At 38.5% G+C, this 16,147-nt stretch overlaps 2 protein-coding genes across 2 annotated transcripts; one reads left to right on the top strand and one right to left on the bottom strand.

The window, feature by feature from the left end:
* The first annotated feature begins 3 nt into the window (after positions 1 to 3).
* Positions 4 to 8,833, top strand: LOC111337014 (protein LSM14 homolog B). The gene is made up of 7 exons (XM_022943230.2): positions 4 to 259; positions 346 to 500; positions 1,295 to 1,811; positions 3,936 to 4,120; positions 6,540 to 6,679; positions 6,831 to 7,122; positions 8,017 to 8,833. Exons 1-7 carry the CDS (start codon positions 139 to 141, stop codon positions 8,047 to 8,049), a joined length of 1,443 nt encoding a protein of 480 aa, XP_022798965.2. The 5' UTR covers positions 4 to 138; the 3' UTR covers positions 8,050 to 8,833.
* Positions 8,834 to 9,329: 496 nt separating this feature from the next.
* Positions 9,330 to 14,400, bottom strand: LOC111337015 (uncharacterized). The gene is made up of 6 exons (XM_022943231.2): positions 14,245 to 14,400; positions 13,518 to 13,547; positions 12,685 to 12,731; positions 12,328 to 12,409; positions 11,029 to 11,562; positions 9,330 to 10,597 (listed from the first exon to the last, which is right to left on the bottom strand). The coding sequence occupies exons 1-6, from the start codon at positions 14,305 to 14,307 to the stop codon at positions 10,322 to 10,324; spliced, it is 1,032 nt and encodes a 343-aa protein (XP_022798966.1). The 5' UTR covers positions 14,308 to 14,400; the 3' UTR covers positions 9,330 to 10,321.
* Positions 14,401 to 16,147: the final 1,747 nt, after the last annotated feature.

Genomic DNA, 16,147 nt, shown 5'->3' with positions numbered 1-16,147 from the left:
CCCACACTTCTTTGAAGAAAACACTTTCATCCTGCGCAGCCATATTGCTTTCAGCTGACAGACAAGTGACCTTAAATTAAATCCCGGCCATCCTAGGCCATCCTTGTATAGTTTCACCTATATCTCCTCTTTCCAGCAATGTCTTCGGGAACTCCTTACCTTGGCACTAAAATAAGCTTAATTTCTAAGTCGGAAATTAGATATGAGGGAATTTTGTACTCTATTGACACCAAGGAGTCTGTCGTGACGTTAGCACAGGGTTAGTTTTTCTTGTGTTTTTTTGGTTTTGTTCCGTACGTTGCAAGTTTTTTCTTTAACGTGTTCTTCCCTTTGCTTTGTTTGCAGTGCGTTCGTTTGGAACGGAAGACCGAGAGGCGCCCAAAAAAGTTCCTCCTAGGGACGAAGTTTACGAGTACATCGTTTTTCGAGGACAAGACATCAAAGACCTAACTGTTATAAGTGCTGAGTCGCATTTATCTCAGGACCCAGCTATTGTCCAGGTATGCCATGCAGAAAGCCGGTGTAATGCGTAGTTTGTAGCGAAGTCTCCGTTTCAAATCAAGTGACGGAAATCAGTTGACAACAACAATGCATTCCACTTGCAGTTCCGGCTTGTGAAATACAATAAAACTAATGCGTTAGTCAGTGGTTTTATATCGTACTTAAATCATAAACTTTTTCATCGATTTAACGGATTGAGCTTGATATGCCTGTATAAGTCCTCCCACAAACGCCATATTTACACCGTACGAGTAAAAATTATATATAATTACGTGACAGAAATTTAGTGTTGAAAAAAATATTAGGAACTTATGCTCGCCTTAATGATTCGATCGATCGAATTTAATGTTATGTAGGCACTGCGTCAACGAACGAGTTCAAGCAACAGAACAGTCAAGCTGTACCTAGTCATATCGAAAGCGGAATATTTAGCAAACGAAATAAGATGTAGTGTTTACTAAGCTAAGGAATATGGATATGAACGTAAACAGGATAGGCGAGTGGAGTTCAATCGTGGGAGTTGAAAACAAAATTGAATGAGTCATTGTAAAACAAACATTAGTTAAAGGTTTTGGTAAGTAAAAACAAAGGTAGAAATTAAGTCAGCTAACAAACCAAATTTTTCTCATTTGATCGGAGTGAATCCCTGTTTTTGTGGCACAAGGTGACTACAAATACCCTCTGGGTGAGTTGCTTCAATATATAACCACTCATTCCATTTTTACATTTTCCAGTGATTTACATGTTTATGAGAGTGTTTACTTTCTAATAACCATTTTGATTTTTTTCTTAGTCTGGTAATTCAAGACTTCCAACTCCCGGCTATTCTCATTTCCCTCCTCCTGTATCATTCCCATCTCACCCAACCACGTATGGTCCATTTGGCACACCATATGGTGGTTACACACAGCAACACAGACCAATGCCAGGCCAATTCCCGCAACATCCATCAATGATGCCAGCTGGTCCAATGATGCCTCCAAGGATACCCACCCCACCAACAGTTCAACATGTGCCTTTGTCTCGTGGTCATTCACCATCTCCAGAAACTGTGACACCTGTAGCATCCACCTCCAAAACAGAGGACAACAAGGTGGGTACGGCTCATGATAAAAGCACAGCTCAGCATGGAGCTCAAACAGTTCAGCCAAAGAAGAAACCAAATTCTAGACCATCGTCCAGGAGAGGCTCCCAAGACAAAACAGCTGCACCACAAGAGAAGAAGAAACAAGAGGTTAATGATAAGGAAACTTCTAACAAAGACCCTCCAGAAGAAACTCAGTCCAATGAACCTCAGAAACAGAGACAAGGTATGGGAAACATAATATTTTAATGATTATACAATCAAACTTGCCTGCACTGAAGTTAGTAATGACAATGCTTTCATTTAGCTGGAATCATTTCATATTTGACTTAAAGACCCTATTGTTCACCCCACTAAGTGAACTGTGGTTTCACTGAATGATCTCTTATTGAATGTGTTATATGTTAATCTCTTTTTATGGATTTTTGGTCCTCTCCAAAACTGAATTGTTGATTGAGTGCAGATTCTTGTGATTCAACAAGAGTATTGTAGGGTTCACCGAAGGTAAATTTGGAATCAGTCAAATTTGAGAGTTGAGTGAAACTTTTAAAAGGTTATAAGTGACTAATTTTACTGAAATAAAATTAGAGTCATCAAACTTAAAAAAAAAAAGTAAAGGAAGCAGAAAAATACTAAATGTTAAAAATTGTGTAATGCAGAATTCTGTTCACCACCTGGCTTGTCTTGAAGTAAGCTATGAGGCCAGTAATCATTTCTGGAATTTACTGAAAGATGGAGAAAGGCACAAATTTTTACAAGAGAAAACAGTTGAGCAACAATGCTTTTGTACCAAATGTTTCACACTTCTATTGTAGACCTTAAAAACTACCTTTAAAAACAAACAATTTAATCCCTGCTATAACTGTTTGGAAGCTACAACTACACCATCCTCGGAGACCCAGGGGCTGTGAGTCGATTTCAAGTTAAGGGCAGAAGAGCCCCTGAGGACATTGTCTTACAAGACTAGTTCCAAACGGTTACAGTCGTTCTGGCATCTGATTGGTGCCAGAAAATCTTTGTGTTTTTCTGCCCAATCAGAATGAAGTGTCCTTTTGTGTGTTTTAACACGCACATATACAACAAGCTCTGTTGCTTGCTATGTTTGTTTGGGCCGTGCAATGAAGCTTTGCCCGAGGTGAAAAGTTTCAGTCTCAGCACACAATGTAAGAGAAATCGATCAGATTGTCCGCGAAATCTTACCGGAAATTATACTGAATACTTTCGCAGGTATCACAAGAGAACGTGTTTAAAAGTTTGCGAGGTTCGTATAAAACATAGTGGTTACAGGCATTGATCTGTCACTTTAAACGTTAGATGAGATGTAAGCTTAAATCTTTTTAGATTTTTTGTACAATTTGTTGTGACTGAAACTTTTCCAATCCCGTGAAGTTATTTCGTCGCACGGGCCACGCAGGTATGGCAAGCAACTGGTGCTTACACTTATGTAGCTTTCTGTAGGCATCAAATTCTAATCATTGCTTTGTAGTAAAGTCTTTACAATATGGCCAAAGTTGCAGAGAACTCTGATTGGGCAGAAAAACACAAAGATTTTCTGGCACCAATCAGATGCGAGAACGACTGCGACCATTTGGAACTAGTCTTGTAAGACAATGTCCCCAGGGGCTCTTCTGCCCTTAACTTGAAATCGATTCCCAGCCCCTGGGTCTCTGGGGATGCAACTACACTCCAACCCCTAGAATTCCATTATCGTAAAAACCTGGAGACAAGCCGCACCCACAGATAAGCTATACCCTTAATATAGCAGCTCAAATTTTGGAGAAAAAGTTTTTTGAAAGAAATAAAAAGAAATCCAAAGTCAGGTCTTGAGAAGTCTTCTTCATCCACTGTTCATCGAATGGAAACTCACTATCAACATTGCAGTGGAAAATGCTTCAAAGTCTTACCCACAATTTAAGCACTTAAACATAATGAAAATCATTTCTACCAACTTTGACATAAGATTTATCTTTTTCTGGTATTTGTTTGAGAGGAATTTTTTCATTCAACACAGTTTTTCCATAGATTTTTGCATTATAACAAGAACATGAACGGAACATTAAAAAATTGACATTTACGACACTTTTTGAAGTTCCCACAGACAACCCACACCTCCAATTTCTAGCAACGATTTTTGGGGGAAAAAGTGCAGCTTATCTGCGGGTTTTTATGGTATTTTGATTCATTAAAGTTTGGGTTTATTTTGGATTTTGAACTCTTTAACTGAAAATGGATTATTGAAAGGAATTGGAATTTTTGGTGCAGTTGTAACCCTTCGTTGAGTTTCCTTGTGAAAGTTTCCTGGTAATTGCAGCATTCATGATCTCACCTAGTGCCAAAATTTTTTTTGTAGCTGGTAATCGTCGTCCACAGGGAAGAGGATCTGGCCCAAGAGTCAATAAACCACGAACAGTTGGTGGTCCTGTTAATTTTGACGGCGAGTTTGATTTTGAGAGTTCAAATGCTAAGTTCAATAAAGAAGAAATTGAGGAGGAACTACAGCAAAAACTCCATGAAAACCTAAGGTTGAAAGACGAGGTAATTAAGTATTCTTTCTTTCATTGGTAGGCATGTATTGATTTTGTATATGAGAATGATGTTTTGTATATGTGCGCAATCCTTAGGATTGTGCACATATACGTTTCATAACCGCAGTTCAGATATATAACCGCAGATACATAACTGCAGTTCAGATATATGTATTTTCATATATTCGTTAAGAATGATGTTTGTTGGCCAAAAACTATTTGCTTATGAATAAGGGATCTTAAAGATACTGAATCTCAAAGAAATACTTCTTTTCCTATTAATATAGATTAGCTAGGATGCATTTTGACAGTCCTTTGTTATGTGGTCAAACCTCTTAAGTGGGCAGTTGTTGGAAACAATTTGTTTCACTGCTTTAGTAAAAAAGGAGTTGCTTGATGATCATGATCCAGACTAAAATAACTCATTACAATAGGTATCAGTGTTGTTGTTGAAGTTGTGCTAGTCCATTTAAAAAAAATTGATATTTCAGAAACAGCATATGCCAAACTTCAACCCTAAAAAAGGACTTAAGGTGGCTCGTACCAGTTTCCTCACGTGGGAAACAGGTTACTCTTGCATGACGCACGCGAGAGAAAGGTGCAAAAGAAGCGCAAGATCAAAAGATGAAAATTCAAAACAAAGATGGCTGCGCGTGGAATTTTTTCTACTTTTGTGAGAAGTTTACCTAAGAGGTTGTATTTGATGTGTTGAGCGGCCACTTTGAATGCAGGAGATAGAAACTAAGATAACGAAGACGATTTTCGGAGAAGTAAAGGTTGCTTCACTTCACATTTAAAAGAAATATTCAACCGATATGAAATCTTGTGACGGCGAAAAAAGAAGAACTCAAGTGAACGATAATCTACCTGAAGTGGAAGAAGACTTTGAAACTTCAAGGAAATAATATGATATAGCCAGAAGTCATGTGTAGGATTTTTAAGATGAGCTCGGGAGGCTGTCTCTGACGGCTGTTTAATGATTTTCTTAGCAGTAAACGTCTGTAAACATCAGATCGTAGGTGCTCGCGCAAGCACACGCAATTGTCAGCGGTAGCTAAAACAGATCATGAGCAAATGTCGATCTTTAGAATCCAGATTTTTAAATGCGCAAGAACGTGGGTGGAAATTGCTAAACTCACTAAAGCTATTGCATGAAAACAAGTCCGGTGACCCCTTCTTTTTATTGTTCCAATATGATAATAACGTCGAAAGGAATCATCAGAAAAAAAACTAGAAAATTCTACGGAAGGAAATTTGCGATGTGTGAAAATTGCCCTTTTTGTAGATTTTCTGAAATTCCGCTCCGTATAATTTTTTAAAAATCTTTGTGTATTTCCTTTTCAAGTGCCAAAAGCAATCACTGAAAAAAATCAGGGGGTCACCGGGTTAGTTTTCGAATTATTTAAGCCACAAGCTAAAAAATGTGTCTGAATAAGCCTATGAAAGCATTGCCATGGAAACTGCTAGTGACGAAATGACACTTGTTTTTGGATAACCAATGATTGTGTAATTCAATCCCGTAAAAGTGTTCAACTGGCCTTAGTCAGTCTTTCTGTTGTATTCTTTCAAAGTTACAAACGATCAAAAAGATGAAAACCGGTATGAGCCACCTTAAAAAAAGAAAAGACCTTGCTTTCATGCACTGATGGGAGTGAATCTCTAACTAGAAGGAAAGTGTGATAAGGTTGGAATGCTCTCCTAACCTTTGTACCTTCAGTTGTTTAGATTCAAAGAGTTGTAAATATATTCTCAAAGTTATTTTTCTCAGGGATGTAGCTAAAGTTTTTAACAGGTGGGAATCTAGCAATGATAGGCGGGTATTTGGGTATTTTTATTCATTATTTCACATACATAAAGGACAAATACAAATGTAGGAGGTGGCGTGGCCGAGTGGTTAGGGTGCTGGACTTGTAATCCGGTGTCCCGGGTTCAAGTCCTACACCCTGCCACTCACTGGATTTCTTCTTGGTTGCCCCCTAGTACAACTCCTCGGCTGCGCTCTGTAAATAGCCCACTGGTCTGCCACCTGCCAGTGGGGATTTTTAAGCTCTTAATTAGTCTACATTGTAGCTGAAAACCCCCTAGGGGGGGAGCTTCAATTAACGTTTATTATTATTAAATAGCACTGGCCATTGAGCCTGCAAAATGGACGATGCAATGCAAATGATGCGATCGTCACACTAAATGGAGTGTTTACAATCCTTTCAGTTCAGGGGAGACAGCAATGAAGGTGTAAACAAACAAAATAAATAAATAAAAATCTTCTGACTACATTTAAAAACATTTTGGAGAAAGAAGTAGTGCTTTACAGCCGGAAAAATTGCGTTCACAGCCGGGTAATTTTCTCAGCTTCTGGCTATTATCTACATCCCTGTTTCTGACTAAACCAAACATTGACTGTGTGACTAATGATAAGTTCTCATTTCTAGGATGACAGTAAAGCAAACAGTACACCAGAAAACTATGTTAATGATGTTCAGCCTTCAAGCCCTCTCACGTATTATGACTGTTCCAAATCCTTTTTTGACAGTATTTCTTGCGAGGCAAATGATAGAGACAAAAATAGACGGTAAGGTCTTTCATTTGGTATAACTTTACCCCACCTTCCTTGCAGTGGTATGTGTTTGACTTGTGAATGCTGCATTGGTTTATAGTTGACATTTAACACGTGTTTAATGGAGTGTTAATGAGTGATTTTAGACATTGATTTCTATTCTCAGGGCTCACCCTTCGTGGCAACAAGAACGCAAGGTAAACATGGAGACCTTTGGAGTAACTGGTGGCATGCGACGTGGAGGTCGAGGGAGAGGAAGAGGGAGAGGTCGTGGAGGCTACAGAGGTGGCAGGGGTGGAAATAGGTATCAAGGACGAGATGGCAGTAGTCAAGGAGGACGTGGAGGCTGGCGTGGTGGGCGTGGTGGTTTTAGAGGGGACCGCTTAAGATCCTATACAGATCAACCCATTAATGGCAATGACAAATTTCCAAGAAATCTACCCAATAGACCATCCATGGTAGGAAATTGTTATGGTTTTTGTTTAGGGCGAGAGAGAGAAGCATGATTAATTTTCTATTGTTGTGACAATGTGGTGTGTTTAACAAAGTTAACCTACATTTATACATAGCAGCAGGACATAACCTGATTATAAATTTTGGGGTGCAAACCCTTGGCTGTGAGATCAAGTTGGCATAACAGGAAGATTCCATGGTAAATTTCAATTGGGTAACAAGGTAGAGATTAGTTCAGTTTGACCAAACATAAAACTTCAATATAGTGGTAGACAGTTGCCTTTTTAGTGTTGATTTCTTGTTACCCACCTGCATGCACCAGTGGAATCAACAGAACAGTTGTCACAAAGAAAACATTTTGTTTGTTTTGTCTCAACCATGGGACAAAGAAAAAAATCTGAGTTACAAATGAGGAATAAAAACAAATACAGAGCTAAAAATTGATCATCTTCTCACAGATGTCTTTTTCATATCTTATTTATTATGCAGCAGTTTAAAACTTTTGCATGCTATCTCGAGTAAGAATAGTATGACAGGGCACACGAGTGTAGCCCGTTAACTATAGAGGAAAAAAAAACCCTCAAGAAATTAAAAAAAAAATAGGTATTTCGGGTATCCAAAGTACCTATTCATTATTATTGTTATAATTTTTTTTTATCATTACATTATCATTATTACTATTATTATTATTTCTATTGCATTTTTTTATTAATATTGCATTTTGAATTGAATTTGCTCAATGTTATTTTTTTTGTACCCTGGGCAAATATGTGGGCTCTGCACCATTTCCCTATTTAACTATTCTCCCTATCTTGACATCTTCTTTTAAAGGGCTGTGGAAACAGTGACGCTGTTATGGAAATTTAATTAGTTCTTTTTGTAACATCTTGATTTTTCAGGGAGGAGAAGAGGAAGCAGCTGCTAAAGCATAAGGCGACAGAAAATCAATTGGAAAAAATTGGTTTTTGTCTTTAATTTTCTTGGGGTTTTTTGTTTGTTTGTTTGTTTTTTTGAGTAACAGAGTGACTTATTGTGGTGTGACCACAGGCTGTGCTGTTTCTTATGTTGTGGTTAATCTTTAAACTCTTTTGAGAGATTAGGCTTGTAGAAATGTCGAGTTGCCACATGACGTGCAATGACAAGAAAATACCATAAATGCATTGCTGTATATGGTTCTTTCGTAATTTTGTACATGCTGTATTTCTAAGACGCACATGTACAATAAATGTCAGAAGATACTACATGCCATTAAAGTTATATGTCCATATTTTACATTTGCCCTATAAAGTGATCCCACCTCAGTGAACAGAAATTTTTGTTATCACCCTCTTGTTATTAATGCTAATTTCAGGCAAAAAAAAATTCTGGGAATATTGTTTTGATAGTCTTGGACTAAATATTTATCACAGATGTAATGGTGTATAATTGGCATAATTTTTCTATACAGATACAATTTTAGAGGAAAAAAGGTCCTGAGCAATTCCTGGTTTTTTTGCAATACTTCCATTTGAACTTCATTTGGTAATTTAGGGAATTTTAACGTAGGTAACTGTTTTTGACACATACAATGTAGGAGTACTTAACAGGTACCCCTTCAACCATTTAAATTGATTTAACGGATTTTTTTTCTTTGGGGCAGAAACTCCAATAAAGTTAGTCTTCCAGCATTTCTAAAAATATTTGAACATACCAAAATAAAAAAAAGATTAAACTGTTTCCAAGTCTGTGTCAAATTATGGCTGTGAGAATGTCTCTTGTTAAAATGGTTACTTGCAATCCTGGTTTTTTTGTCAAGTAGAGTTTCTTTGTTGCACAACCATTACAATATTCCATTCTTATAAACACGGCTTCCTAAGACTAACAGAATGACTATCACAAACAATGGGATACACTTCTTAGGCTGTTTTTCTTGCCCTGATAAAGTTGGACTAGAGATGGTTTCAAATATCAGGACTCTGCTGGGTTATTGATTTGCAACTGCCTCCTGGACTCGTGCCATGTCCAGCTTATGTATCCCAGTAGATTGCACATAAACCAATTTGAGAAATTTAGCCTCTTTCACGTTTTGCCTGACTAAACCAAACTGAGTGTTCTACTTAGATATTATGTTAGTTTGGAGAGACCACTCAGTCTCCAACACTACTTGGTGTTGCAAACAGAAGATCCAAACAGACAACCCAACAAATTAACATGCCTGATGAGAAACTTGGCATGCAAGTCAAATGTATTCTTTTATTTCCACTCTCTTCAAATATCCCTCCATAACAACTAACTCCTGGTAAACTCAAGTTGAACAATCCACAAAGATTATGTTGCAACCATTGTTATTTTCTGCCTAAACAGAAAATTGCAAAAGTTTGTTGCTAAAAGACATTACAGCCTCTCGGGTGACAAACTTCTGTTCCCCCAGGCAAAATATCTCAAATACTTAAAAGTAAAATTTCTGCAGATTCCCACGCACTTTGCCTTTATGCAACCAGCAAAATGGAATGTTCTGTATTTAATAAACTATTATTTACAGGTAGTTTAAATATTCAAAATGACCTCTTATCCCAGGCTTGCAAACAGCAAAGCATTTGTATCAATAAGTTCTTTTTAAAGCCCAATGCAAGGGCAAGTAGTGGGAGGGAAAAAGAAAAGTACAACAGAGCATTTGACAGGAAAGAGTGATAGTCAAAACTGAGTTCTGATGAATAAAACAACCTACCAGCAATGCTAGTATAGGATGTTGTTCCCTTAAAGTGTCTTCTTACAACCCCCTTGTGAACAAACAGACCTTGTGTTATGGCTGATGTAAGAGGGTGGCTAAAGGTTTTAAATGTAATGCCTCATTAGAGCTAAAATTAATACGTGATGCATGAATTGTTCTGAGCTGTGATCCACCTCTAGAAATAAAAGTGACCTGTGAACTTTTTCTCTCATTTTGTGAAAACTTCCAAGATTTCCCAGAAACCTTGTACACAAGAAGAGACTTGAAAAGTTTTCCCTTCTATATGTATGACACAAATTTTTCTAAAATTCATGTTAGGATCCCTCCTTTGCTACCTTCCTTGAATGGAAGTCATCAAAACAGTGGCACTTGTAATCCAGATCTTATCAAAATGGGTGTAACACTTTCATAACCATGCCTGCCACATGAATTTGTTTCATTCCCATTATCTTGTAACAAATTGTGTCACATCGCAAACTTGCAACAAAGTCACGTCACACAAGAGGTGGCTGTTGCATAGGTGACTGTCCCACAGGTGTCTGACCCATTGGTGGTTGTTGCCCCATTACTGACTGTCCTGGCTGTTGCTGGGTTGGGTATGGTATGTGCGACAAGCCTTGTTGCTGAGGAGTCTGTCTGTAAGGATTGTATCTCTGTGTTTGCTGCTGCGAGGGATACCCTGGCATCATACCAGTTGATGGCATACCTCCTGAGCTAGGTGGTCCATATCCAGGGTGACTGTGTGACAAGGACTGTTGTTGCTGAGGCATCTATGTGCATCACACAACAATAATGACATTGTTATTCTACTGTGTCTGGAATTTCAGGGAAATTTGATCTCGTAAATAGAATAAGATAGACGTTAACTTTTGAGCTTGGTATAGAAATAGAGAAAGATGCTTTTCTGAGTCCCCATGAAGAATTAAGCCTCAGACCTTGGAATTCTGTGTCCAATGTTCTACCACTGATTCACAGAAACTCTGTGGCGAGCAAGGCCCATTATGATTTTTGCACTGTGTCATTTGACTTCAGACAACATTTCAAAGGGGATAATTGTCACATTTAGTTTGACCATTTATTTGAAAGTGAGGACAAACCTACAAATAAGGATAGTACAGAATGAAATAGAATAAACATAAATTGCAAATGGAAAACTTAAAAAATTGAAGCTATCTTTGCCATCAACAAACAGTTGGGTTACCTGCTGTGGTGCACCTTGTCTGAACTGCATCTGCCTCTGCTGCATCATGTATTGTTGAGACTGTGGTTGATTCTGCGACATCATGTGTTGACCCAGAGGTGGAGGGGCATGAGACTGAATGGGTGGAACCTGTGGAGGCAAATTTCCCATTGGCCCTGACATGGTGGGTGGGGCTACAGGTCGACTCTGTTGGCTTTGAGATGGATTGGGGTAGCCCATGTGACTCTGCGCTGTCATGGGTGGATGCTGAAGCTGGGGAGGGGATGAGGTTGACTGTCCCATTCCGCTAACTGAACTGGCACCATAACTTGCAGTGGTAGGACCACTCATTCCACCCAGTTGTGGGGGCATGTTGGATTTCATTGGGTCATTCATTCCAGAGGGCATTCCAGCATTCAATCCAGCTGAAGTTGGCATCATGTCTGAGGATGTACCAGAGTTTGGCATCATGTCAGGTAGGCCATGCATACCACCCCCAGATGGTGGGGTTGCAGATGCAGGGGGTCTACTGGAACCACTCTGAGACCCAGGGGCCTGTTGACAGAACGTCCATGAGCAAGAGAATTTTATGTTTCAACCGACATGTAGGAGAGACAAATAGCCACAATCAGAATTACTTTCTGAGTTCAACTGCTCTCAATCATTTAAGAGATAAAGATGTAGAAAACTGGCCCTAGTACTTTGGCTAGGACACTTTTAACATGTTTTATACTTAATTGATCTAACACTTTTTTCCATAACCAATGGAGGATTAACCATATAACATCAAGAGATGGTTAGATATTCTAGTCTTCTCGGATAAGGACGAATAAATGGAGGTCCCTTCTCCTGCAGGGTTGGGGTAGGAGACGTTAATTTCCCACACATGAGATTACTGTGTGATGGATGTCCTCCCCTGGGGTGGGAAGGGTGGGTGTTTTGGAGGGCCACTGGGGAGAATATTTTTTGGTGTCACCCTCTTAAAATAAAGGTTAAAAATAACATGAAAATGACAGTCAATCAGAGTATTTCTCATTCTTTTTTTCCCAGAGAAAAACCTTTTTAATTAAGTTTTCATCAATCAAGTTCAAATCACAGGACTTTCATGGCTTGGAAAGTACTATTGTCAAATTCGAGGGGTTCCTGACACTTAATTGCACTATGAATTTTTACATTTAACTGAAGGTACAAAAAAATCTTTGAGCCATTTAGCTTGCAAGGCTTTCTTTCGTGTGAAAACTTTAGTGATGAGTAAAAGCCACAACAACTCAAAATTCTAATGATACACAGTAAGGGCTGTTTCACAAATGATTCACTTACTGGGATTGTGTTCTGCATACTTTGAGTTGAGTCCGCTAATGTTGCCAAGTACACCAGGTTACGATGCAAAATGTGCTGGTATCTGGAAAAAACAAAACAAACAAACAAAAAGATGATCAGACAATTTCAAACATATAGAAGGAAAATAAAATGAGCAACTCCCAAGTTAAATGTGACAGACACAGTGATGAACTGTCAGGAAAGCCTGATGAAAAACTAGTGGGGGTAGGGGTGTGGTAGATTTTTTTAGTCCCTTTATGCTATGAAAACTGGGATAAGCTACCAGCTGGATGAGCTCACTTACGGACTTGATCTTTTTTCACCTAGATGAAAACCCTGTAAAGTAATTCTACTTACTGTGTGCACTCATATGCTTTCCCTTTACTCTGATAATCAACAATAGTCTAAAGAAGGGATAGACAATTTGTAATGATGAATATTAAGGTTCTTGTATAACAGTATCAAATTGACTGCAACAAATTGATATTATACACTTATACCATATTTCATTGAACACCCCATTCCAACTCAAGAATTAAAAGTATCCCTTTAAAATTAGCATTACGTCACTGCTCAAAACATGAGACATTTTTAAGCAGAACCACTTTAGTTTTGCTGCCATTGTAATTTGTTTAAAATTAGACTTTCTATCTAACAGCAATATTTGGAAGGCGGAGATTGTTTTCTTCCCATTTTGTTGAGAAAGATCCCCAAATACTTGCAAAACACCTTTATATGTAACATTATTCTTCCTTGAATGTTTGTCCCAATTTGGATGCATTGAGCAAATGCTGAAAAACTTCTGGGGAGACAACACCATTTTCAAGTTTTCACGAGCAAGCTATATTTACTTAAGCCCATTCTTTTAACAAAGGCTGGATTTTGTTCACAAACTGAGTCCTTCAAGTTCTTTCACTTTTGAATATTGTATAGAAAAGGCACAAAAGAAGTCATTATAATTATTATATTATTTCGATAACTCTTAGTCTCCAAATAAATCCCCCTCCTTTAAGTCCCTTGCCTGAACTCAGATTCAATCTGTGAGCACCCCAGGCATTTATGCAATAAAATGCAATACCTATAAGAAATGAGCACTTTCCCATAATTGTTACAGGAGCCACTCAGATGTACACTGATTTGCTAGGATATGAACTGAACTACAACAGTCACATGTATGTAACCTAATTCACCTGAATAATTTGTGAATTCTCATCCAGAAGCTGAAAGACACAAAATATGATGCATGAGATAACGTCATTACATTCAGATTGATAATCACTCACAAAGGGACACTTGAGTAAATTGATTTCAATATTTTTTATTCACAGCTGAGTGTTCATGAGATAAGCCTAATAAAAAAATATATCCTTGCTGTAATAATAACCCTTACGCGACTGGAGGCCAAACAATGTGATGTTTTACTAGTACCGTACCATCTAAAAACATCACAAGTTATAGTAAGCGTTTGAAGTTGTTGTTCACCTTTCGCTGATCTACGGTATCGTCACGAGTTTTGTTTATAAATAGAGAGAGATCGAGTCTTATCTCTCAAAACTCCTAAAGAATAAAGACGTCTGTCATTTATTCGGAACGAATTAAACCACTTCGAGCTCTCCAAACTATTCAGCAAATTGCTGAATACATCTAAGTATAAAAGTGAAATTAAAAATGTGTCGTAAGTCAAATTCAAGTTAAAAAAGTCAAAAGCAAGTCTTATGTGAAAAAAAAAAATTCTAAATATCGATAATTTAACGCACATAAAACGGCGAATTCAACTGACAAAGACTAAAAACCTTTCGGGGAAAACATCTAAGATCAAAGAGAATGTAAAGACAGCTGAAACAACTAATATGTTATCAATAAAAATTAAGATTAAGCCCTGTAGTTTACGTTAATCCTGACTATACTACTACCCACCGATTGAACTGTTTGTTGAGTAGGTTCTGAACGCTGTCGTCCAGACACAAATGTCATCGACATGCTGCAATTCTGTCTTCTTCGGACAAACAGCTAAAAAAGAAAAAACTGTTAGCCACCTTCTCGTAATTTGAAAGACACGTTGTGTAAGCCTAGTTGACTATGTCTATCGTTAGTGTCTGCGTCGTGTATCTATCCATGAAATATCCAGTAGAAAAAAACTGGAAAATTGATTACAAAACGGAAGCTCTAGTTAGCGTGTAGAAAAAGCGATTTTTTTTTCCTTCTTCTTTTTTCCCCCTTTTTTTCCTCATTTGACGTTTTTGGCAGGCAAAGGGATTCCCCCTTTCTGTCCACATAGAATTTCCCCCATTCTCACCCCACTTCCCCAGGAGGAGTCAATGGTAACCTTGAACGCTTGGTACGGCTACCCTTGCAGACTTTCCTGATAGCCGGTGTACCACAACCTTAGCCCTAATGGAAGGAAATGGGGAAAGAGACTCCTCACTGACGGATACCGCTGTCCCTGTAAATTTTGGTGGAAGCAGCAATCACAGAGCTCCCTTCTTAACCACCCCTGCCGGCTGGAAGTGACTGACTCCTGCGGGGAAAAACAGTCTGGTCTTTTTGGCCACACGTTTGCTCCAGTTTCGTTTATTTTTTATCGGTTTATGTTGTTGTTTTTTCTGGACCTCAGCAAGTTATTTGGATGCATTGGTTAAGATGTGAAGCTAACTGGCCCTAAAGGATGATATTTCTGTCTGGAAATGACAGTATCCAAGGCTTTCATAAAAATTTATCGTGAAAAATCGCCTGCAATTTACCTCCCTTGACTTTAGGAAAATAGTAACCCGATAATCCAAAATTCCAGGTAATATTATTTACTAAAAAGGGGGAAATCACTGAACTCGTTTTTAAGTCACAGACATAGGAGGTTGAAATTAGAGATTAAGCAAACTCTAGAGTTGCTCTGGCAACAACTTGCATCGGAAAATGCTTTAATGCGTCAGTGATAACTGCACGAGTGCGTCCACAAGTACAAGTTGCTTGGTGTTTATGTTACTGATAATTTATGCTGGAACACGCACTGTGAGTAGTGTTCGGAGAGCGCGCAAACGCCTGTTCGCACAGCGTTGTTTGAAGAAGTCAGGTGTGTTAGAACCAGATTGATTGTCGGCGAAACAGGCAGAAGACTAGGCGACCGATTCCGAGAACACCTTCGCGAGGTGGAGAGGGATGACAAGGACACATCGAAACTAGTCGCTAGAAATTTTAATTTACCTAACCATTCCAAGCAATACATGGCAATATGCGGTCTTTCCTTACACTTAGGTAGCACGGAAAGCCGGAAAACTCTTGAACAAAAGCTCATCTTTCAAACCGGCGGTCTAAATCCCACAGGTATCAACGAACGCTTTTCATTCCACTAATTTATTCGTGTTTTTCTCGTTGCCATGTTCCCACCAATTACGTAGCTCCTTTTTCTGCCTTTAAAAGCACACACAACCCACAATTCTGCTATTCGCTCCGACGAAGGGCTAACGCTCGAAACGTCAGCTTTTATAATCGTAACGGTAGCCAATTTACCATTTCAACTTTGTTGATATATTCAAATTATTTCGTCACCCCCACCGACGCAGCCCCAAACAGTTTCTTTAGAAATTATCAGCTGCTAGACATTTTAATTTACCTAACCATTTTAAGCAACACATGGCAATCTGCGGTCTTTCCTTACACTTAGGTAGCACGGAAAGCCGGAAAACTCTTGAACAAAAGCTCATCTTTCAAACCGGCAGTCTAAATCCCACAGGTATCAACGAACACTTTTCATTCCGCTAACTTATTCGTGTTTTTCTCGTTGCCATGTTCCCACCAATCACGTAGCTCCTTTTTCTGCCTTTAA

This window comes from Stylophora pistillata, chromosome 3 (assembly GCF_964205215.1).
Source record: "Stylophora pistillata chromosome 3, jaStyPist1.2, whole genome shotgun sequence".
NCBI classification, from domain to species: domain Eukaryota; kingdom Metazoa; phylum Cnidaria; class Anthozoa; order Scleractinia; family Pocilloporidae; genus Stylophora; species Stylophora pistillata.
Note: the sequence above shows the minus strand (reverse complement) of the source record. Positions and strands in the feature narration are given on the sequence as shown.